This window comes from Haliaeetus leucocephalus, unplaced genomic scaffold, assembly GCF_000737465.1.
Source record: "Haliaeetus leucocephalus isolate CR32 unplaced genomic scaffold, Haliaeetus_leucocephalus-4.0 Scaffold362, whole genome shotgun sequence".
Taxonomy (NCBI): domain Eukaryota; kingdom Metazoa; phylum Chordata; class Aves; order Accipitriformes; family Accipitridae; genus Haliaeetus; species Haliaeetus leucocephalus.
In genome coordinates, this window is record NW_010972798.1 from 8,041,091 (window position 1) to 8,063,802 (window position 22,712).

At 58.0% G+C, this 22,712-nt stretch overlaps 1 protein-coding gene across 1 annotated transcript; it reads left to right on the top strand.

Annotated features, from left to right (window-relative positions):
* Positions 1-16,217: 16,217 nt before the first annotated feature.
* Positions 16,218-18,638, top strand: SLC51A (solute carrier family 51, alpha subunit). The gene is made up of 9 exons (XM_010573113.1): positions 16,218-16,347; positions 16,555-16,649; positions 17,002-17,156; positions 17,272-17,345; positions 17,421-17,579; positions 17,700-17,811; positions 17,929-18,075; positions 18,275-18,380; positions 18,502-18,638. The coding sequence occupies exons 1-9, from the start codon at positions 16,313-16,315 to the stop codon at positions 18,636-18,638; spliced, it is 1,020 nt and encodes a 339-aa protein (XP_010571415.1). The 5' UTR covers positions 16,218-16,312.
* The last annotated feature ends 4,074 nt before the right edge of the window (positions 18,639-22,712 follow it).

The window sequence follows — 22,712 nt, forward strand, 5'->3', positions numbered from 1 at the left end:
CCCGGGAGGGGGCGGGAGGCGGGACGGCCGCCGGTCAGGCAGGGAGGTGAGTTTCACACCTCCTCCCGGGACGGGTGTGCTTTTACCGCGGTAAGGAGGAGCGGGTTACAGATTCATCGCTCCCACCCTCTCAGCGTTTTGAGGGAAGAGGGCAGGAAAAAAACATTTTCCTCCCTGGGTGGTGCAAACCCGACGCGGGACTCGCTCTGGCTTGGGAAGCGCTCGGCATCTTCAGGTCCCAGCAAGTCACGCGTGCTCGGGGCTGCCTTTTCAGATCTGAACGAGCAGGGGCACCCAGGGTGCCTTTCCTTCATCTTGTGCCACCCGAGATTGCTATTTTATTTGCGTGATGAGAAGCGTGGCAGGCCTTTAGGAGCGCCAGCCCCAGTGGCACATAAACACAAGGAGCGCAGACAGCCCCTGTCAGGCCACGGGCTGCTTGTGGCCCGCAGGGCAGTTTCTGTGGCCACCCAGGCCGTGCTGGTGAAAGCATCCATTTGGTGGGCGCCATGAGATTGCTCCAGTGTGGAATTAACTAGTCCTCACCCCAGCCCTCTCCCTGGGTCAGGCAGAGTGACCCCATGCTACAGTGGGAGCTCCCTGGTGTGCAGAGCTCGGGTCTCTGAAAGCCAGCAGGTGCAGAGCGGTGAGGTTCCCTGTTTTGTTTCTAAGGAACTTGAAGCAGAGGTAGAACATATTGGTCATCTGATGAAACGAAGTTCTAGCACGCGTCTTCTTTCTGTAGGCTTCATAAGGTGAAGCGATGGGTAAGGAGGCAGCTCAGTGGGTTTAGAGTGAAAATGGTAAATAATATACTGGGGGGTATTTAGGGAACCCGTAAGCCACCCATGCCATTGGCAAGTCTCTGCCCAGTTGTCAGTGTGATGCCGGGCTGAGGCTCACAGCTCGGCCAGGCACCAGCTGGGGCTGCGAAGGGAGCTCCCTCTGCCAGGGTGTCTCTCTGCCGCGGCTTCCCGAGGACTACGAGGGCTGTGATGTTTGCTCCACTTCCTTTCAGTTGATGGCTAATCTCATCAAGACCCCAGCTGCATGGGCCCCACAGAACATCTCGCCCTCCTCAAACACCCGCTGATGTTTGCTGTCTCCAGAATTGTCCACGGTCATGAGTGGGCCCTGGGGGTGGCTGCAGCCTCCTCTGCCCTGTCCGTCTGGGCTCTAGCATGAGTGGAGGTCACTGCTTCCAGCCTCGGTCCTTCAGCTCAGGGCATCCCTCAAAGGCGTGCCAGAACTGGGGAACGCTTCAAGGTTTGGGTGTGCGCGTGTTCTGCAATGCTGTGCTCATTTGTCCCTTGCTCGTTAAAGAAATAAAGGATAATATAAGGTAGGCCTGGGTTATTGCCTCAAGTCCTCTCCTGGGAAAGAAGGATGGGAGCAGAAGGTTTGTAGTTTGGCAGAACACATGATCGCAAAGAGGATTGTTTTGTGAAAAGCAATACATTCTTGCGCTGATAAAGGGGGGATTAACTAGATCTGAAACTCAGTGCGGCTGTCTGGAGACAAGCCTTCTGTAAAGCAGCTCTACCAGCTCTGTTTGCTGGAGGTTTGAGCCAGGCTCCAGTGCCGAGGTTCTTCCTTCTCCAGCTCCGTCCATCATGGGGTGTGGTGATGCCAGTCATGGGGGGCACACCGCCGTCACTCAGCATGTGGCTGCCCTGTGGGATGTGCTGCTGCCGGGTGCCTTGGTGGAAGCCGAAGGTGTAAGAGCGTTGAGAAAGAGATTAGATCAGTCCTACAGGCTGGATCCTCCGATTGTTCCTCCACACAAGGGTCTGGATGCAGCCTGCTGCTCAGGAAAGTATAACCCAGGGAAAACAGTCCTAGCCCTGCCCTGTTTTTTATGTTCCTCCTGGGCTCCCTCCCACCAAGCCTTCACCTTCCAGCAGTGCCGGTACTGGTGCCTGCTGGCTGGGCGCGCTGTGCCAGGTGCGGGGTTGTGATCACCACTGGCCAGCGCCGCCGAGCAGAGCAGCGTTTCCACACCGAGATTCTGCCGAAGGAGAAGGGACACCTGCAGCAGAGCTCAGACTCGGGACGTTCCTAGGAAACGCAAGCCAGGAAAGGGGCAGTCTAATTTATTTCTCCTCCTGGCCTCTGTCCGCTGTGTCTCCCTTCCAGCTAGCAGAGGAGGTGCTGTGTGCCCCGCTACGCCAGCCCTGACCTGCCCTGACAGATACTCGCTGCAGGTATTTTCTGTTCCTCTCACAGTATGTTTGACCATGTGCTGAGCAGTTCCCCATTTCTAAACCTGCCAGGAAAATGAAAGCTGATGTTCTAGAAACTCAGATATTTTTGCACTTGCAACCGGCATTGGCAGTGAAATACGTTAAAATGAGAGTTCTTCAAATGGAATGTGGTACCCGAGAGCAGTCGAGCGCCCTTTACCTTGTGTTGGCTGCCGGTGGGGAGTGGGAGTTGGCTGGCTACCGGCCGTAAGTGGCTGGAGCCACCTCTCTCGGGGCTGGCACCTGCTTTGTTCAGAAAGCGGTCCCTGTGCTGTAAGTGATGCTGAGCCCAGGTTCTCAGGCTGCCCAGCTCAGACAAAAATTTTTGCAAGGAGCAGAGATAGCCAAAGCTGGAAAATGGCCAAAGAGGGAAGGGGATGTAGCATTGGTGACTGCTGATCCCTCATCCCAGCAAGATGCATGGTCTCCGCATGCATGATTTTAGCACAGTTCAGGCCCCTAAAAATCAAGAGCCATCGCCATCCGCCTGGAGACCTCGGTCTGGTTCCCAAAGAGTGGGAGCATTTCAACTCTGGAGCTGGCTGCCGCAGACTGTTGTTTGAGCCCTGCTGTGCCACACCATAGGTATCTGCAGCTTGTACCAAGCTCCTGCTTGCTTCTGCCCACTCTGCTCCCTGCCAGGCCCAGCTGCTGCCTGCAGTTCAGTGCAGGAGCCTCTGTGCTTCTCCTAACAGCTCACTTTAGCCTAGCTTCCATCAGGGTGTTTCTCCTCATTGCAGCTTGACCCTGGTATTTTAGGAGATGTTTGTCCCTGTTTCCTCTGAACTCCCGGGGGGCTTGTGAGTCCCCTGACTCAGACTCAAGTGACTCCGCATTCCTTTGTGAAATACCGCCTGATGTGACAGTGTCCCTCCTGCAGGATTAATGCTAAGACATGAGACAAAAATGTGGGAAGGAAAATAGTTTTACTTCAGCTTTGCAGCGTGGCTGACCCTCGTGTGACCAGCTGTCTTATGCATATTTTGGGAAGGCAGTTAAAAAGCAGAAGGAAAACAAGAGCCACAGAGATAAACAGGCTGGAAAGGATGCCCTGTGCTTTGTGAGCAGCTTATCAAAAACAACACTGGGAGGTGATGAGAACTTTGTGGCAAGAAGTACTGTGACTAACATGGCTTTTCAATCTGGAAGGGATGGAAAAGACAAGAATCAAGTGCTGGACCATGGTGCCAAGTGAGAGGTGCTGCAAGACAAGCACACGCTGCTGGGCTGAGGCTGAGGGTTGCGGGAGATGCGATGGCCCGTGGTGTGGGAGTGGGCAGTGCCAGCTCTTGCCTTTCTGGGAGCAGATTTGAGCAATACATTGGCTGTGCTCCCTGCTCAACTCATGGGCTGCACCGGGGTGCAATCAGCTATTATAGGTCCCAGAAGGGAGCTGGGAAATCCAGGTTTTTGCAACCTCGGAATCATGCTGCAACCCCGCTCCATGTCGGGGCTGACAGGCATGGCCCCTGGGAGAGCCTGCCCTCTCTGCTCCTGTCTCCCCCAGCGAGCAGCATGATATCCAAGAATTTCACGCCACCATAAGTATCCCCATCCTCTAGAAGACCTTGTGGTTTTGGCCTTTGCTGCTGCATTTCTCAATTACCCTGACTGGAAGAGGGGTGAGGTAGTTGGATCTGTCCCTTGCAGGAAAAGTCATCGTGCTGCTTTGGAAGAGGTCACCCCATCCTGCTTGCTCCCAGCAATCCAGGTGCCCATGGCCATGCTCAGGAGCTCTGGTTAGTCGGCCACAGTCCTGGCACGTGCTACGGTGCAGCCTGAGGAAGGAGGAGGATCCCTGCAGGCACTGGCATCTGGAGAGGATCTGCTGCCTCTTCTCCTGTAGCAAAGGGGCTGTGGAGGAAGCAAGGGATGAGCCATGTGCAGCCAGGAGGTGTTTGAGAGAGTGGAAACACAGCAGGTAATGCTGAGAGCTGGCCACAGCTCCGTCTTCCCTTCAAAATAACACTCTCTTTGCATCCTTCCCAGGGAAGCACCTGGGTCCAGCCTGGCTCTCTGCATCATCTGCAGCTGCCCCAGTGCTCCTGCCTGTCAGCCAGAGAGGTGGGGGAGAGACATGGGGCCGAGGGTGCTGCCCTCATTCCTATGAACATGCAGACCTGGGGTATCCCATGGACCCTCTTCTCGGAGACCTCTGGGGTTTTTTTTGCCTCCCTACAGTGAGGAGGCTCATCTCCTCCTGCCTCTGCCACCAGAGAGACCACACAAGGAGGTAAGGGGATGTGGTGGTGCTCATTACTGCTGCTCTGCTTGCCAGGAGCTGCCATGGTGGCCCAGCAGAGAGGCTCATGCGTGGACACTCTGCCCCAGTGGGGTTAAAACAGGCTGGCTCTTTCAACGGGGCTTCCTTGCTTGCAAAGACTGGGTTTGACTGGGATTTTAACCCCCGAAGTCTGGACCCCTCCATTCTCCTTGCACACCCTGAGCCTGCCTACACAGAGGAGGGCAGGTAGTCATCTCTGCTTTATCCCTGCTCAGAGGATGCAGGGAGATGAGGCAATTAGCAAAGAACAAGACCTTAGCGTTGCTTCCCACCCATCGGTTATGTCTTTTGGCAAGATGCTGGCCCTCCCCAGGTGCAGCCGAGGGGGAGAGCAGAAGTACGAGAAAAAAAGTCCTTCGTGTGCGCAGGGTTGATACCACTCCTGCCAACAGACGAATTGTGCAGGCAGCCCTGCGGCCGGCAGCCGGGGCTGGTGGAGATCTAGCAGGAGCTGTTGTTGACCTGGAGCTTTTAGTGGCACAGGGTCAGCCCGGCAAAGCTCCCGCTATCTCGGCGGCTGCACCGCAGGACTGTGCTGCTTGTCGTTGCTCTGATAGCAACTCTGCCCGGTGAGCCTGGCTGCTTTTATCTGGCAGTCAGAGCAGCTGTCGCTGCGGCAGGGGGGCTGCGGGGCTGGGGGCCTGGACCAGTGTACAAACAAGCTCAGGATGTGAGCACAATAGCCAAGGATGGGCCTTTGAAAAGGAGGGGGACGCAGCGCGGCCGTCCTGGGGCACATCAAAGGTCCGTCTCGCTCTGCGCTGCCGAAAAAGCCCATGTTGTTTGATGGCTACCCATGGACCTGGCCCCGGCATCGTGTCGGCACAAGGGGCAGAGGGTTTGAATGGTGGGAAGCGGAAAGGGAAAAGACGGCAGCGGGGAGAGGACCGACACAGGAGCTGGGACACAGCCCTGAGGGTCTCTGCCTCCAGATCAGGGGTTTCTCAGGAGTTCCTTCTGTCCGGCTTTGTTCTGGCCCTTGCTGATCTGTATCTGGAGAGCAGCACACAGCCCCTCTCTTTCCTCCTTCAGTGCACCTCCAGGCAGGCATTTCAGGTCATTTCTGCAAAGTGCTTTGTGTGCAATTTCACAAGCACTTGCCTTGAATCAGCAATTGCCAGAGCTGGGGGCTGTTGGGGTTTTTCCCTTCCAGACTCGGTGGTTTGAATCCAGGAAAGCTAGGGATGCCATACACAATTTGTGGTGTTTTGCTCAAGAAGCCCACGTAGCCAGCAGGAAAGTGCCTGTTACCCAAAAGCCTTAGAAAGCCAAGCTCTAAGCGATGCCTGGATGGAGCCATGAAAGGACATGAAGATATGGTGAGAGGGGTGTGCTTTGTATGCCAGACATGTGCCTGCCCTACAGCGTCCTGCAGTGTCTGCTGTGCCTCTCTAGCAGGATCTGTCCTGTAAGAGTCCCTCTCCTCTCACTCCTGTGCTCCCTAAAGGGCCTGGGAAGGGGCTGGAAAGCCCGGGAAAGTTTTGCCTCTGATTTGCTCTGCAGTACATGCACATGCTGCTGCCTTTGGATAAAGGATAGCCCGAGCCTGCTTGGTGGGAATATGTTGACTCAGGAGATTAGACTTGTCCACTGTTTTGTGGTTTTATAAAGTGCATTTATTGGCAAAAGAGCAGCCCAAAGAACAAAGGAAAAAACAACACAAAGAAGAAGCCAGCACCCTGGGCAGCATTGCAGGCTCTGCAGGGAAAAAGTGTCCCCAAGAGGGCTGGATGATGGTTCCGCTCTTGGGAAGCGGCTGTACCCAGCAGGTGCTGGCCCCAGGCATCCAGGAGGAGCAGGCTAAGCCAGTGCCTCCTCTGTGGGTTTTTGATTGCAGGGCTCTCCAGGCCTCGGTGGCTTTTCCGCTTTTGAAGCCATTGTCAGGGTAATTAAACGCTCCCAGGCAGGTGCTGGAGACTTTTGCAACCCGATATTTAGCTGCCTGCTGGAAATGCCTTGTTTTAGGGCAGATTAATCTCTCACAGCAATATCTGAAACCAAAGACGGGGCTTTAATTGGGGTGGGATTAGTGCAGCTGGGCTGAGCAGGGAGAGCAGGAGCTTTCTCCCTACCTGCTAATTGCCCCTTATCTGTGCTGGCAGAGGCTGTGACACCTGCCCGTGGCTGCCTGTGTGCCAGCTTTGTGCCAGGGGGGGTAGGTTTATTTACGGAGCAGAGGGTGAGATGTGGTGCTCAAACCAGGGGAGCTCGGTCTGGCTCCAGCAGGCAGAGGGCTTGGGATGCTTTTGACATTCAGGTGCTGGCATGGCCATGGCGGGGGTCATGCCTTTCCCTTGGGCTGTTGCAGGGTCCCAGGGCCTGAGCTGAAACTCACAGGCTGCAGTTTGCAGCCAGCCCCTGCCCCTGGGCACAGGCAGGCAGCAGGCAGGATTGATTTAAAGGTGAGGCCAGGGTATTGTTTTCCCTGGGGCATGTGAGGCAGGTCAGCAGCGCCTCAAGGGCAAATCTCCGGGCAATTGTGTGCCTGGAGAAGGGCTATGACTCTCCCAGCTCTTGGAAACAAGAGATAAGCAGCCCCCTGCTTCAGCCAAATTGCTGACCTTCCCATCCCTCCCAGGTCTGCCTTGCGACAGCCGCCTGCCCCAGGCAGACACTGTCGCCCATGTCCCTTCCAAGGGATGGGGTGCCAAAGGCAAATGTCCATGTGGGCTATGCGGAGGCACAACCTTGCCCATCCCCCCGGTTTCGGCAGGCGTCCTTTGGGATGCGCGCATGGCAAGGCGGTGGGAAAAGCTGACTTCACCCTAGGGGAAAAAAAACAGTCAGTTTGTGGTTTTGTCTCGATGTGGCCTGAAAGTTGAAGTCTTCCATGCAGCTAAAAGAACTCTGGTCAAGCCAATAGAAACAACCTCTCCTGCTCTGTTCCCTGCTTCCCCAGTGAAGAGTGGGCTGCTATTTGTTTTTACCTCCTGACTTTTACGTATCCATGGCCTCTAAAGGAATGGACAGCAGGGACTGTTTCTAGCACCAGCCTGTCCTTTAGCTCTGCTTGGCTCAGTCTGTCCACAAGAACTGCCCCGGGGGCTGCTGAGCCCGCTCTGCCGGTGCAGGCACCCACCCCGGCTCCCTCCTCAGCTGGGTGCAGTTGTGGGTTTTGTTGGGTGCAATTACCCCTCTCTGGAGAAAGCACCTTTCTTTGCCTGTGCATGTCCCAGTGGCTTTTACAGCTTTCTCCAGATGTGAATTTGGAGGTTTTATTTATTACCCTGTGATGCAAAAGGGGCACGTGGGGATGTGCACCTCTCCGGAGGAACTGGTGCTGCCCCAACTCTCCCTGCCCTCCTCCTCATCACCACTGGAGCCTGGGGGTGAAATGCCTTGTCCCTTCACTTTATCCCTCAGCTGGGACTTGGGGGAAGAAGTGAGGCCCAGGAGAGAGGCTTGGCCAGGGCTGAGCGTCGCTTTGCTGTCAGCAAACAAGAGCTGGTGATGCTGGACGCCCCTGCCACCCTCTGCCTTGGCTCCCTGCACCCTGTAGGGTGCCATAGGGTGCTGTGCTTGCAGGTGTGGATGCCAGCCAGGTGGACAAAACCACATGCACCCACACATCTATGTCTCAAGTACGGGCACGTACACACACGTACGTCCACACGTACACCCCTATCCACATGCGCACCCAACACGGGCACCCACATGTGTGCCCACACCTCCGCGGGCATGTCCACCCCCTCCCGTCCCTTTGCCTGTTTGCCTGCCAAAGCAAGAGGGAGCAGGCAGCAGGGCGGGAATGCTTGCCCGCCACCCTGGCATGGATCCGGCACCAGTGGAGGCGACAGGAGGGGAAGGGAGATGTTTTTCTTGGTTCCCACCAAGCTGAACTCAGGAAGCTTTCCGCCTTCCACCTGCGATGGGAAGCAGCATCATTCAGGGACAGCCTTTACCTGCTGAAGAAGACCCACTGAGGGCCAAAGGCTTTCCCCTGGTGAGTGGGACTGCTCCCTGTGCCTGACCCACGGCTGTTGGGCACGTCCCCGTGGGGTGGCTGAGGTCGGTGGGTGGCTGTTGTGGAGCTGGGAGGGCTCAGGGCCATCAGGGGAGCAGCACCCCCCTTCCATAAACACACTGCATCTCTGCTGGCTCTCTGGAAAAATATTTGTCTGTCTGGGGCAGGGCTTTTCAAAAGCCTCAGCATTTTCACCTGTGAGCTTCTTGCAGGAGACAGATGAGTATGAAAATAAAACTCCTAACCAAAGTAAACGCCCGCAGCCCACACAGTGTGTTTTTACCTCGTCATTCTCAAAAAGCAAATATCTGCAGTGACGTGCAATATTTTAGGTGGCTGTGGCAGAAAAAAAGCCCCTGTGTTTTTCAAACAAGGTGCCTTTTCATTCAGAGGTTAGCAGAGGCTCTAAGAAAGTGGCAACGTTTCACCAGGACACCCTCTGGAAATGCAGACGTTGCCTTATGGCAGCAAAATGCTTCTTTGCATCCCAAGCCTCAGAGAGGGGAGGAAGCGGCTCCCGAGAGTGTTGACTGCGGTATTTCCGCAGGATCCCCCCAGCTGCGTTGGGGACCGCCGGCCGTTTGTTCGTCCGACACAAAGCCCCCGCCACGCCAAGCCCCATGGCTTGGTCGCTTCCGCTCCAGCCAAGCACAGCACCGTCGGATGTGGGGCTGCTAGGAGGAAAAGCAAACAGGAGGGAGGCCAGAAGGACTGGGCAGGAGTCAGGGGTGTTATGAGATGCCCCATCTGCAAGGCTCTGTTCAAAAGGGAGGAGAAGGCTGGAGCCATCAAAGCTGCTCCTATGGCCTCGGTCCAGATGGGAGAAGGATTTCATCCAGCTTTTGCCGGGCTTCTTCCCACTCATGGTGGACTCCCCTTCCTCCCATGCCAGGGACAAGCCCCACCGTCCTCTTCCTCTCTTCTGGCTGGGAGACAGACCCTCGGAGTGACAGTAATGGGATGCTGGGCATTGTGAAGGGCAGCACCCTGCCCTGGGCATCCCTTTTGGTCACCTTTGAGGCTGGGGGCGCCCTTGGGCAGGAGCAGCAGGGCCAGTCCCCTGGGAGCACGGGTTTGGAAGCGTGATTGAGGCTATGGCTTGGGCGATAAGCAAGCCCATAAGGATGAGCCGTTCCACTCTTGAGGGCGCACACATCCCAGCTCACTGCAATTTATATACACTATATAAGATCCTATATAGTATATCAAGTCATATACATATTTATAGATGCATGTGTATACATTATGTATGGCTTTTCCATTTATATATACATATGGTCAAACAGTCTCAGCAGTTTTGGGAAGAGGCATTTTGCTGATATGAATTGCAGAGCTGGCCTGCTGAGGGTCTGCGAGCAAGTTCTCTGGTGGGGGGAGGTGTCACCCCTCTAGGTGCTCTGGGATGGACGTGGCGATGCCCCCGGTTGTGCCAACACCCCACTTCTCTCCCCAGCCTGGTCCTGCGGCACAGGAGCCTGGTCAGGGTGGCAGCATCCGCGGTGGCACCCAGACCTGCCCGGGGAGGGGGCAGGAGGGTCTGTGGGGGTGTCACCAGGGCTGTGCGCAGGAGCCGGCCCCACAGCCACAGCCGGCAGTGTTTCTGAGAGCTGGGGCTGGTGGGGTGCGGGGCATGGGGAGATTTTGCTCATGTACCTTCTGCCTCTCGAGAGGGTGAGGGAGGGGATGATGGGACATCCGGGGGCTGTTTTTTCCGTGAAGCAGCGTGCTGCTCTGGTTAGCGAAAATACCCTTGTGCTTCTGCCGGGGGCGGATGGGTGACGCAGTCCTCTCTGGGTGTGACATCCTCAGCACGCCGCACACCTCTGGTCCCACCGTGCCACCGCTGCCCCATGGCCACCCCACTGGTGTTTCCCATCCCCTGTGGCCGGGAAGGGGGCTCAGGGCTGGTGTCTCTGGCAGGAATGATCCATACCCCCTCATGCTGGGAGAAGCAGAATTTTCCCCGCCCAGACGGCGAGGCTGAGGCCAGCAGGACTCCCACCCTGCCGAGCCCTTCCGAGTCCGGTGTTTCCCCCAGGGACCTTGAGGCAGAGGCTGAAGGCAGCTGGCTGGATCCGAAGGCAGAGTGTCCCCACCTGAAATGACAGCTTGGTCTATAAATAACACCTGGCGTGGGTCCGTGCCCGGGCATTGGAGAGATGAGAGACTGAGCCCTCTCTGCCCTTGTGTCGCAGGGCTCTCACCCCATTTTACAGGTGGTGAAACTGAGGCCCGGTGGAGTCCTTGACCCTGCCTTGCAGCGAGCCCGTGATGCAGCCCTGTGGGTTTGCAGGGCGCTGGGAGGTGTTTTCCAGTGGCAGCAGGACTGCTCCCTGCTGGGAAGGGGAGGATTTGAGTGGGGGCTATTGCTCTGCCAGGGGGTCCACACCTTGTGCCACCCCACCTCTCGGGGGAGCCGGGGAGCCTTCCCCTGCCCAGAGAAAGGGACCTGCAGGGGCCCTGTGTCTCACACCTCTGCAGTAGCCCCCGTGCCCTCCTCGCTCGCTGCTCCCTCCCGGCCCTATCTCCCGGGGATGGGGACTCCTGCCCCACCGGCTGCCTCCCGGCGCAATCAGTGGGGAGCACACGGGCCTTATCTGTGGGCCAGCTGCGGGTTAGGGCTCCCTGCCATCCCTATCAGCAGGGCGGCTCCAGACCTGGGGCCAAGGGGAGCCAGCCCCATCCCTGCCGCGCTGGGGCCAGGGCTGGGGGCATTGCCACGGCCCCACGCGGACCGTTGTGGGGGGATGCTCGAGGGGGCCGGGACCTCCCTCCCCAGCCCAGCGGCGAGCGTGACACTGCTGGAATTGCAGGGGCCCAGCTGAGGCCGTCACGCTGGGTGGTTGTGGGTTGTGGTGGGGCTTGTGAAGGCGGATGGTGGCAGCAGTCTTGTGTGACCGCCAGCAGGATCTGGCCCCCCCATCCACTTCCACCAAACTCTCAGCAGTGTCTTCCTCACCGGGGCGAAGCTTGCGGGGGCTGGGGGGGGCCAGACGGGCCAGCGCCCTGGGAAAGGCTTTCCTGTCCCTTTCACAAGTCTGGTTGACCTCCATGTTTTATTTGTTTCTCTTAAGTTGCGCCCACCCTCCTGCTTCCAGCAGCTTTGTGCGGTGCTACTGGGACACCGGTGGGGTGGGGACGCTGCCTCTCCCCTAATACCCTGGGGTGGGGGGTAGCAGGGTCACCTGTGGTCATGCAGAGCGTGGGTATGCCTATGATGAGATGTCTGTGGTGTGTGGTTTCCCCCAGAAGTGGGTGCCAGGCATCCCCCTGCACCACAGGGTCCCATTACTCTCAGGGTGCTGGTCCTGCCTGGCACAAGGACCGGGCAGAGTAAGGGATGTCCCTTGGGGGAGGGAGTGTCCTGGCTGCTCCATCCCGCTGAGCAGGGTCTGTCCCTCTGTGTCCTGGGACAGCAGTGACCACGGCTCACCAAATGCTCAGGGTAAAGATCTTTATTGTCCACTTGTCCGGCTGGACCACAGCCTGAGCTCGGTGTGAGGTTCTCACTCCTTGGCATCCCCGCCGTCCACTACGGCCCCAGGCTCTGGGTGGGAGAGGAGAGCATGGGGAGGAACGCGTCTTGGCCTCCTAGCAGCACCTACTGGGGCTTTGAACAAGGATTTTCCTTCCCTACTCTGTCCTGGCCATGGGGAAAGCTGGTGATGGTTATCTGGGAGCCTGTCGTGCCTGCTGGGGTCAGCCCCTCCAGCCATAACTGTGGGGAATTAGAGATGAGTGGAAAACTGCCTAAAAACCCTTGCAAATATTTGCATTTCGAGCGCTTTTCCAAGTATTGGGGAACGCTGACAAAGCAGCAGCGTGGGCGATGCAGCCATGCCAAGAGGGTCTGCTTGTTTTTTTTGAGGGGGGCAGGATTTCAATAGTCAAACAGTTTTGTTTAAAATAAAAAAGCTAACTGAGCAAATGGGGAGATTTGCCAGCCCTGCCACTGGCCTCTCCGCCAGCTCCTCAGGGCAAAACAGCCACCCTGATGCCGAGGGGGCCATGAGCCTTCAAATCACCCCTGCCCTGGGCCGGTGGGTGCATGGCTCCTGTCTCAGTGCTCCATTTTCCTTCTCTGCTGAAGAGGTTTTTGGCAGGAAAGGGGCTCCCCATGCCTGGTGCTGCTCTTCCCCGGAGCATCCCAGGGGTCCGGGGCTGAGGTTGAGCTGGTGGGGCTTGCCCGGTGCCTTGCATGGCTCCCCCGTCCTGCCCATGCCAGGGAATGCTCACCTGCTGTTGGCTCCTGCCCATCCTGCCAGCTTTTGGCCGTGGTAGCAGCCTGTGTGGAGAAGGGTGATTGGGGGAGAAGGGTGGCCATGGACCCTGGTGGCCCCAGGACCACCCATCCCAAGCATGGACAGGGGCTGGAATAAGGGGAGAAGTTGTGGGGGACCCTGGGCTACCCCATCCTGCTGCATTTCCCCTCTCCACATCCATCTCTGCCAGCTCCTGGGGCAGGTTGGAGCAAGCAAGTTGCAGGCACGTCCTGTCCTGCCGGCACAGGGAGGGCTTAAGGCCGTGGGCTACAGGGGCGAGAGCCCTCTGTGTCCTCGGGGTACAGCTCTGGGGTGATGACACCCAGCCCCACAGCGCGCCGTCCACAGCAGGATAGTGTGACGGATGTGTCCTGGCCCCACGCGGGGTGGGACAGGGTGGGCTTGGACACAGTGATGGGGCTGGGGGCTTGGCGCGGGTGGAGGTGGATCAGTGCTGCCAGATATCATCGGTGCATCTAGCACCAAGAGGGGAATGTGTGCAGCAATGGAGCCCCCCATGCATGCATGTACGTGCATGGTGGGACCAACTCACGCAGAGCATCGATATGTGGGGCTGCCCCCCTGTTCTGGGCTTGAGTCTGCAGCAATGTCCTATATCCCCCTCCTGGCCTGGCGGGATGCTCTGTGCCCTGCAGCCATACCTGGAACCTCGGGGTGTGCTGTGCTCGGGGGACACAGGGGACCCAGGGCTCAATCAGGCTCAGGTAGACAGTGGTGAGGAGGGTCATCAAGGTGCTGGAGCAGTAAGTCAGGGACAAACAGACACAGGTGTGCTGGGTAATGGGACACTGCGCACCCCCGTGCAATGGACACCCATGGGTGGTTCTGGCCCTGGGGCTACGTGCAGGTGAATAGGCTCCTGCACGCGACAGCCTGGGCGGTGCAGCACGTGTGTGTGCATGCCGGTGCAGGGCTCTGCCTCCCAGGGCCAAGGATACGTGCAGATCGTCAGTGAGGTGATGGACCACAGGGGGACGAGCATCAGGTAGATGACGCAGGACAGCAGGACTGCCATGACATAGCTCATGCTGACCGTCACAAAGAGGCAGATGCAGCAGATGTCGTAGGAGCTGATGTGTTTCTTCAGCTGAAGGCAATGCTGGTGAAACTGGTGTGGCAAGGGGGTGCTGGGCATGGGGGGCCCCCATAGGTCCCATGCACCCTGTGGGGCCGGGAGCACCCAGGGCTGTGGCCACCCTCTGCACAGTGCTGCATGCAGGGGTCACGTGTGCATGGGGGGGTGTGCTTGTGCAGGGCGGGGGTGAGTGTGTCTGTGTGTGCAAGGAGTGTCTGTGTGCACAGGGCTGGGTGTGCAGTGTGTAGGATGTATGGGCAGGGATATAGGGTGCAACATGGAGAGCTGTGTGTGCTGGGCTAGGTGTAGGGTATGCTGTGTAGGATCTGCAAGGAGTAGGGCTGGGTGTGCAAGGTGTAATGTATAGGAATGGGTGTATATGGGGTGCAGCATGTAGGGCTGAGCATGCGAGCTACAGATAGGGTTTACGGGGTGCAGTGTGCCAGGTTAGGTGTGGGGGCACAGTATATAGGGCAGGATGGGGTGAGGGTATACAGTGTGTAGGGACAGGGGTACAGGGCTTGGTTTATGGGGCTGAGGGGTGGGGTGGGTAGGGCTGGGTATGCGCAGCACCTCCGACATGTGCAGAGCCCCCAGGCTCCCGAGGTGCCCCGCGTCCCTCACCTCCATGGAGTGGTTGCAGTGCGGGCAGCAGAGGACACGTGGCCAGCTGTGACAGTAGCACCCACGTGGGCAGCGCCGTCTCGCTGTGCTGCAGAGGCCCTGCTTCAGCCTGTCCTCCCAGGCCACTGCTGCAGGAGACATGTGGGGACACTGTGTCCCCCCAGCCCTGGGGCCAGCCCCTGGGGCCACACCACCACGGAGCAGCCCCTGCTCCCCTGTCACCCCACCTAGCTGGAGGAGCCCCAGGTTGACTACGCAGAGCAGGACCAAGCTGGTGAGACGCAGGAGGAAGAGGATGGTGGTAGACCCGGGGACCAGCAGCGTGACGTGCAGAGCCAGCCAGACGCACCTGCAAGCGGGGATACGGGGAAGACGGGCCTGGGGTCAAGCCCTGGGGCTGCCGTGGGAGAGGCGGAGAGTGGGGAGAGAGCCTTGGGGTGCTCAGCCCCAGGGGCTGCTGGAGCTGGGGGGTGGTGGGGAAGAGGATGCAGATCCAGGTCATTTGAGCTGATGCCTGGCTCTAATGTCTCGAGGACACTGGTGTGAAACAGCAGCGCTGCTGCCCCATGTCCCCAGGATGGGGCTCGGCCCGTGGCTATGGGGTGACTTACAGGAAGGAGAACAGCGAGCTCAGGTAGACGAGGGTGCTGAAATGAAGGGGGTTGAGAAGCTCCATGGTGGGCTGGGCAGCTGCAGGGCCCTGGCCTCACAGGATGGACGGCATCCCACTCCCACTGCACGCACAGAGAATCCCCCCCACCCGTTCCATTCCCATGGCAACCACAGCATCCCCCTCCTACCCCCCATCCCATTCCCACGGCAACTGCAGAATTCCCCCACCCCGTATCCCATTCCCATGGCAACTGCAGCATCCTGCTCCCACAGCAGGGTGCAGGGGACCCATTTGTGGTGCCGGTGCCGCTCTGGCTTCAGCAGGAGCCCACTGCCAGAGGGGCAAAGGGTGGCAGCTCAAAGGTCCCTGGCGATCCAGTACAAACCAGTGCTCATTTTCCTTGGTGTGCTGGGAGGACACCACGAGCCATTGGCACCCCTGGGACCCATGAGGATGCCGAGATCCATTTAGGACAAGGATACACTGGTCCCCACGTCTAACATCCCAGCTTCCCGCTCAGTGTGCCCCCTCCAGCCCGCTGCCCCCCTCCCCAGTCCTGGGCTCTGCTTCTGTCCCAAGAGGCCGGGGTGCTGAGCTGGGGCGCTGAGCCGTGGACCAGCCCTGCCCTCTAGTGTCGTGGGAGCTGCTCTGAGCAGGGCTCAGCCCTGGGCTGCCTCCAGCTGAGCCTTCGCAAACTCCTCACACAGCCCGCAGAGCCGTGCGGGGTCTCGCAGGCGTCCCGTGGCCCCACGGCATCACCTCCCCACCCAGCCACGGCTGCTGCTGAGGGGACACGAGGATGCGTCCTGGACCCTGCATGGCACCACGGGGACCCCTGGCACCACAAGCCCCTCTCTGGGCTACCCGAGGGGGTGCGTAGGCAGCGTCACCCCAGCACAGATGCCCTGCTCCCCAAGCTTTGGGGATGCGCAGGCGCGCCGGCACGGGCGATAACCACTTTCCCCGGCACCCCGGGTCAATAACCGGGCGGCCAAGGCCCTCGGCGGGGCCAGGACAGCGTGGGGGCACGCCAATGGGCGCCCGCAGCAGCGGGAGAGGGAGGGGAGCGCCGGTGGCTGCTGGTTAAACTGGAACGAGGCGCGGCAGCCTCCCCGCAGTCCCTGCCCTGGGGACTCTGACCCCGTGGGCCGGCGAGGGAAGCTGAGGCACGCAGTGCTGAGCAGCCCCGCAGCCGCTGGGACAGAGCCAGGGAGAAGCAGAGCAGGATGGACCCCAGCATGGAGCTGGCAGAGGACCCCAGGTGGGTGGCAGGGACCCCCGGTGCCACTTTGCAGCCAGACAAATCCAACTTTTTGGAGCAGGATTTGGGGTTATTCCCTCTGTAACGGAAGGGAGGTGCTTGGGGGGTGAGGCGAGCCAGCCAGGGGACCTTGGGGACCCTGCAGGGCTGGGTGCCCCCGTGTCCCTGCTGACCCCGTGCAGCACTCACTCCCCTTCTTCTCCGCAGGTTCCCCCGCCCGTTGGTGGAGATGCTGATCAGAAACTTCAGCGTGCCGGCAGCCTGCTTCTCCCTGCCGCCTACCTCCCGGCATCTGCTGCAGCGTAGGTGGGGGGGACTGGGCAGGGGGGACCCTCCTCTTGCCACTGGTGGGAGCAGGACAGGGGTGAAGGAGGTAGGGTGGCTGCAGCTGGGTGCTGTCAGGGTCTCAGCCTCCCACCCCAAAGCCCTGCCTGCAGGAATGGGGGCAACCCAGGGAGGGCCAGCACCAGGGCAGGTGACATGGGACACGGAAGCAGCAGGGCAGAAGCACCAGCTCTGGTGTGGCCAGACATGAGGACGCGGCAAGGGGTTTCCCAAAGCGGTGGAGTGGTGGGTCGGGTGGCAGCTCCCTGCTGTGGTGTCCCCAGCGGGGACAGGACGGGATGGAGCCGGCCTCTCACCCCTCCCCGACAGAGCTGGACACGGCCCAACTCGCCATCATGGGCCTCGCCACCATCATGACACTGCTGTCGGTCGCGATCTTTGTGGAAGAGGCTTTCTACCTCACCCGCAAAATCCGCTGTCCCATCAAGATGAAGACCCTCTGCTGGAGCAGCTCGGCCCCTACAGTGAGCTGGGGTGTGGGGCGGTGGGGGGCATCACCGCAGGGGGCCAGGGCCACCCAAGGGGTGCCAGCCCCTGGTGGTGGGGAGCCGCAGTGTGCCGAGCTTGCATATCTCCCAGGTTGTGTCCGTGGTCAGCTGCTTCGGGCTGTGGATCCCACGCTCCATGATGGTGGTGGAGATGGCTACCACGATGTGAGTATCACTGGCCCCAGGGCAGGGGCACCTGGGAGCCCACGGGGCCTGACCTGCCTTCCTCCTCCTCCCCAGGTACTTTGCCATCTGCTTCTACCTCCTGATGCTGGTCATGGTGGAGGGCTTCGGGGGGAAGGAGGCGGTGCTCAGCACCCTGAAAGATGTGCCCATGGTGGTCAGCACAGGGCCCTGCTGCTGCTGCTGCCCCTGCCTGCCCCGAATTACCATGAGCAGGTGAGGTAACCCCCTGCCCCTGGGGAGGCCCTTCATCCCCTGCTTCTGCTGGGCTGGAAGAAAAGTCCCTGGGCAGGGGCTTGGGGACCTCAGGGTACTACTGGTCTCTTGCTGTGCCAGGAGAAAGCTTCAACTGTTGATGCTGGGGACTTTCCAGTATGCCTTCTTCAAGGCGGTCGCTGTCTTCCTGGGGCTGGTCCTGGCTACCGACGGGAACTACAACCCTGCTGACGTGAGTGCCAGGGCATGGTGGTGGGCAGGGTGACATCCTGGACAGGGAGCCTCCATCAGCCCTTGCCTTGTCCAGCAGCTTTGTCATTCCAGGCACATTTTCTGTCTTCCCCTCCAGATCTCGGCGGAGAGCGTGGCCCTCTGGATCAACACAGTGATCGGTGCCTCCACCCTCTTTGGGCTGTGGGCCCTGGGCATCCTCTTTCGGCAGGCCCGGCTGCACCTGGCCGAGCAGAACATCCAGGCCAAGTTCTCCTGCTTCCAGGTGAGACCCCATCCTGCCCGGCTCCCCCCAGGTGAGGGGCTCCTTGGGCACGAATGGGATGAGGTGGAGTGGGGGGGATGGTGGGGCAGGAGCTGCTGGCGAGCAAGAGCCATGTCTGGCTGCGGGAGAGCGAGGAAGGTGAAAGGCAGGAGCCTGGCAGCAGCGCGGCCCCCGCCACCTTGGGTGTTGGTGGTCGCAGGTCCTCCTCCTCCTGACGGCACTGCAGCCTGCCATCTTCAGCATCCTGGCCAACAATGGCAACATCGCCTGCTCGCCGCCCTTCTCCTCCAAGGCCAGGTCGCAGCGTAAGTCGGGAGATGTGGGAGCAGCGTCGCATGTTCCCAACCAAGCCTCTCCGTTGCATAGCAGGATGTGGGGAATAGGCATGGTGGATGAAGGCAGCTTCAGATGACCCTTCTCTTCCAGAGATGAACGTACAGCTGTTGATCCCTCAAACCTTCATCTTGGCAGTGGTGACACGGATGTACTACCGCAAGCAGGATGACAAGCCGGGCTACCAGCCCGTCAGCTTTGCACCCGCAGGCACCAATGTCAAGGCGTGAGCAGGAGGGAGAAACTGGGGTGCCGAGGGGCAGAGTGAGACGAGGGGCTGGTCTGCCCTGTACAACCATCTCCTCCTCCTCCGGCCCTGGGGAGCTGCTGGCAGCAGAGGAGGCAGAGGGGGAAAGGGCATCTTGGCATGGGGTGAAAGCGTCTGAAAACTGAAAGCCACAAGCCAAAGGGATCCGTGAAGCCACCTCCAACCCGGGGAGGCTTTTGTGTGGCACCGAATAAAGATAAATTTGTACCTGAGTCTTGCGCCGGTGACTGGGCTCAGATCATCTCCTGCCCAGGCTGGGTGGGAGACGACTTCAACTCCATACAGGGGGAGCAATCATAGAGTCATTTAGGTTGGAAAAGACCTTTGAGATCATTGAGTCCAACTGTCAACCATACCCACTAAACCATGTCCTGAAATGCCTTGTGTACGCGCTTTTTGAATACCTCCAGGGATGGTGACCCCACCACTTCCCTGGGCAGCCTGTTCCAATGCCTGACAACCCTTCCAGTAAAGAAATTTTTCCTAATATCCAATCTAAACCTCCCCTGCCGCAACTTGAGGCCATTTCCTCTCATCCTATCTCCAGCCACCTGACAGAAGAGCCCAGCATCCACCTCACTACACCCTCCTTTCAGGTAGTTGTCAAGAGCGGTAAGGTCTCCCCTCAGCCTCCTTTTCTCCAGGCTAAACCACCCCCATTCCTTCAGCTGCTCCTCGTAAGACTTGTGCTCCAGGCCCTTCACCAGCTGTGTTGCTCTTCTCTGGACATGCTCCAGCACCTCCATGTCTTTCCTGTAGTGAGATGCCCAAAACTGAACACAGTACTCGAGGTGCGGCCTCACCAGTGCTGGGTACAGGGGGACGATCACTTCCCTGCTCTTGCTGGCCACACTATCCCTGATGCAGGCCAGGATGCTGTTGGCCGCCTTGGCCACCTGGGCACACTGCTGGCTCATATACAATCGGCTGTTGACCAGCACCCCCAGGTCTTTCTCTGCCGGACAGCTTTCCAGCCATTCTTCCCCAAGCCTGTAGCGTTGCATGGGGTTGTTGTGACTCAAGCACAGGACCCAGCACTTGGCCTTGTTGAACCTCATACAATTGGCCTCAGCCCATCGATCCAGCCTGTCTAGATCCCTCTGTAGAGCCTTCCTACCCTCGAGCAGATCAACCCTCCCTCCCAACTTGGTGTCATTCGCAAACTTACTGAGGGGGCACTCAATCCCCTTGTCCAGATCATTGATAAAGGTACTAAAGAGAACTGGCACCAAAACTGAGCCCTGGGGAACACCACTTGTGACTGGCCGCCAACTGGATTTATCTCCATTCACCACAACCCTCTGGGCTCATCCATCCAGCCAGTTTTTTACCCAGCAAAGAGCACACTTGTCTAAGCCATGAGCTGCCAGCTTCTCAAGGAGTATGCCGTGAGAGACAGTGTCACAGGCCTTGCTGAAGTCCAGGTAGACAACATCCACAGCCTTCCCTTCATCCACTAGGCGGGTCACCTGGTCATAGAAGGAGATCAGGAAGACAGAGCCCAGCCCAGCCATGGGATGGGGCTGTCACGGGGTGCTCAACACCCAGCCATGACACTGACCTCTGGGTGCTGCTGGCTGGGGTCTGATGGCCAAGGTAATGCCAGGGCAGTGGCATTTTCTCCTGAGACCTCTGGATGGGTCTGGCCTGTCCCTGGGGCACGTCCTGCACAGCAGTGGCTGCTCCTGAGAGCACAGCAGGAACATCCACACCTGCCAGCCTGGGGCCAGGTAAAGGAAGGAGGCTTGAAGCACCTCCATAACACAGGCAATTAGTTAACGCTGCCTTAACCAGCCTTGCCTGGCATCTGCTCCAGTAGCAGCATCTGCTCTACACCTACAACAGAGGTGGGGATGGACATCAGGAGCGATGATGACTTGCAGAAACCACTGGGTAATCTTTTGACCCCCTACTGAAGCATCTTATCACTCAAACCACTGCTAAGATGGCAGGTGAAGAGACCACGATGGGAGCTGGCTGGCAGAAGGGATCTGGCACACACTGAGTAAAATGACTTTGCATTTATTTGGCTAAACATAAAAGCTAAAAACCCAACTCCGGAACAAGCCAGTAAGACACATGGTGCACGCACAGGCCCATACAGTGAAACTAGCGCAGTAAACACTGACCAGGAAGAGCCAGCTCGAAGCAGCCGCTGCTGCAGGGCTGGAGGTGACAGCAGGACTGGGTGATACAGTGTGGCCGGAGATGGGCAGCAGATGCCAGATCATCAGTGATAAGACCAGAGGCTGCTGCTGGACACCACGGAAGCTTCCCCTGACCTGCACACCCTGGTACCCTCCCACTGTAATACCTCTGGCCAGCATGACATGTTAGGGAAGCAAAGAGTCAGAAAGCCAAAGCTCCCAACTTTCATTTATTTAATTGATTCATTTTGCGGAAAAAACAAGTTTTCTGTTCCATGAGGAGGGGGGAAAAGTGACTTGGAGCTTTTAGCAGGTGGCTTTGTTCAAAGCAAAACTGCTCAGCCAGAAGATGCACTGGTGATTTGTTATGAGACTGCCAAATTTGACAAGACTCCTAGCAACAGTACACAGGCACTACCAACACAGCTTTCTAGGCATAGCAGAAGTGCTGGGACCCAGCAATCTCATGGTTTTGCCAAGAGGCAATACCCAGGCTAGCAGCAAAATATGGGACTCATCCCCCCCCAGCCCCGTCAGACAACCAGACCCAGCTCCTTACATGCGGCAGGTAGGAAGCCCACACCTTTACGCCAGGGAACCCTTGGCAGTGAGAAGCCCACCCTGAGGACAGGGGACAAGATGCAGGGTCAGTGCTGCCAAAGTCACCGCTACTGCCAAGTGTATTCACTGCTCCAGCACCTGCCTGTGGTTACGAGAACTGGACTGCACAATAAAGTCCCAACCCTCTATAAAATGCACAAAATAATGTCAGTGCAGATGCGTACCATAATTTTCTCAAGAGATTAAAGACCTTCTCCTACAGCTCTAAGCAATATGCTGTTGAAGTGCCACACTCTTCATGTCTTGCTTCTACCAGCATCCTTGGCACCTTTCAGCTTTGCCCTGCTGCTGCTGTTCTTTGCTATCAGAAAATCCTCTCCCAGGGGCTGGCTGCTGGTGCCAGCAACCTCACCCCCCAGATCTATAGAGGAACTGAGGTAGGGCTGTCTTGCAGGAGTCGGCGCCTCTGGATTTAGCAGCATCAAACCCCACACGTTCTTCAATGCGTGCTAGTAAAGTTTTATTTTTCCACTCTGCCTCTTACTTCATGCTTAATTCAAGCATGTCTCTTCCAGATGCTTCTTTTGAAGAGTGTGGGATGGGTTAGGGGTGTGCACAACAGCCCTGAAGCAGCACCACTGGTAACAAGAAGCTCCTGGAGAACTTGGCTCAAATGTTTTGCCCAAAGATCAAGCTCTGTCCTATTCCTGATAGGACAGGGCAGTGCTGGAGATGAGGCTGGTCCAGCAATCAAGGAGGAAACAAAAAACCAAAGGAAAAAGGAAGAAGAAAAAAAAAAAAAAGACTAGTCTGGGATTCGAGTGTCCAATTTAATTTAAGTGCAAGGAGGAAGCAGGGATTACTGGTTACAAGAAACAGCTCTGTTTTTCCAAGCTACATGTAAAACCATGGCTGGCTTCTGACCAAGCACCCCAGGTTTTGCAGAGAGACCAAGAAATATGTTAAGGTCTCTGCAGAACAAACCACCATCCAAAACACCATTGTTACCCACATTTACAGAACACTGTTGCATAACTTGTGTTTAAAACAGTAGTAAGGCTCTAAAGCAGCCTGGCCTTTGTGATCCAGCTTGGGAAAGCAATGCAACACCCATACTGAGGGAAGGGTGAGGAAGGGAAGGTGGGGAAGATGAAGGAAGAGAGAATGTGGGTGATATAAAGTAAGTGCTCTACCACTCAAAAACCAGGGGATTAACAACTGGCTTGTACCGAGTGACCATTATTTGCTCCTTGCAGCTTAAAATCCATAGCAGCCAGCCATGCTCCCAGAGCCGTGCACGTCCCTGCTGAAAGAGGTCCAAATGGCAG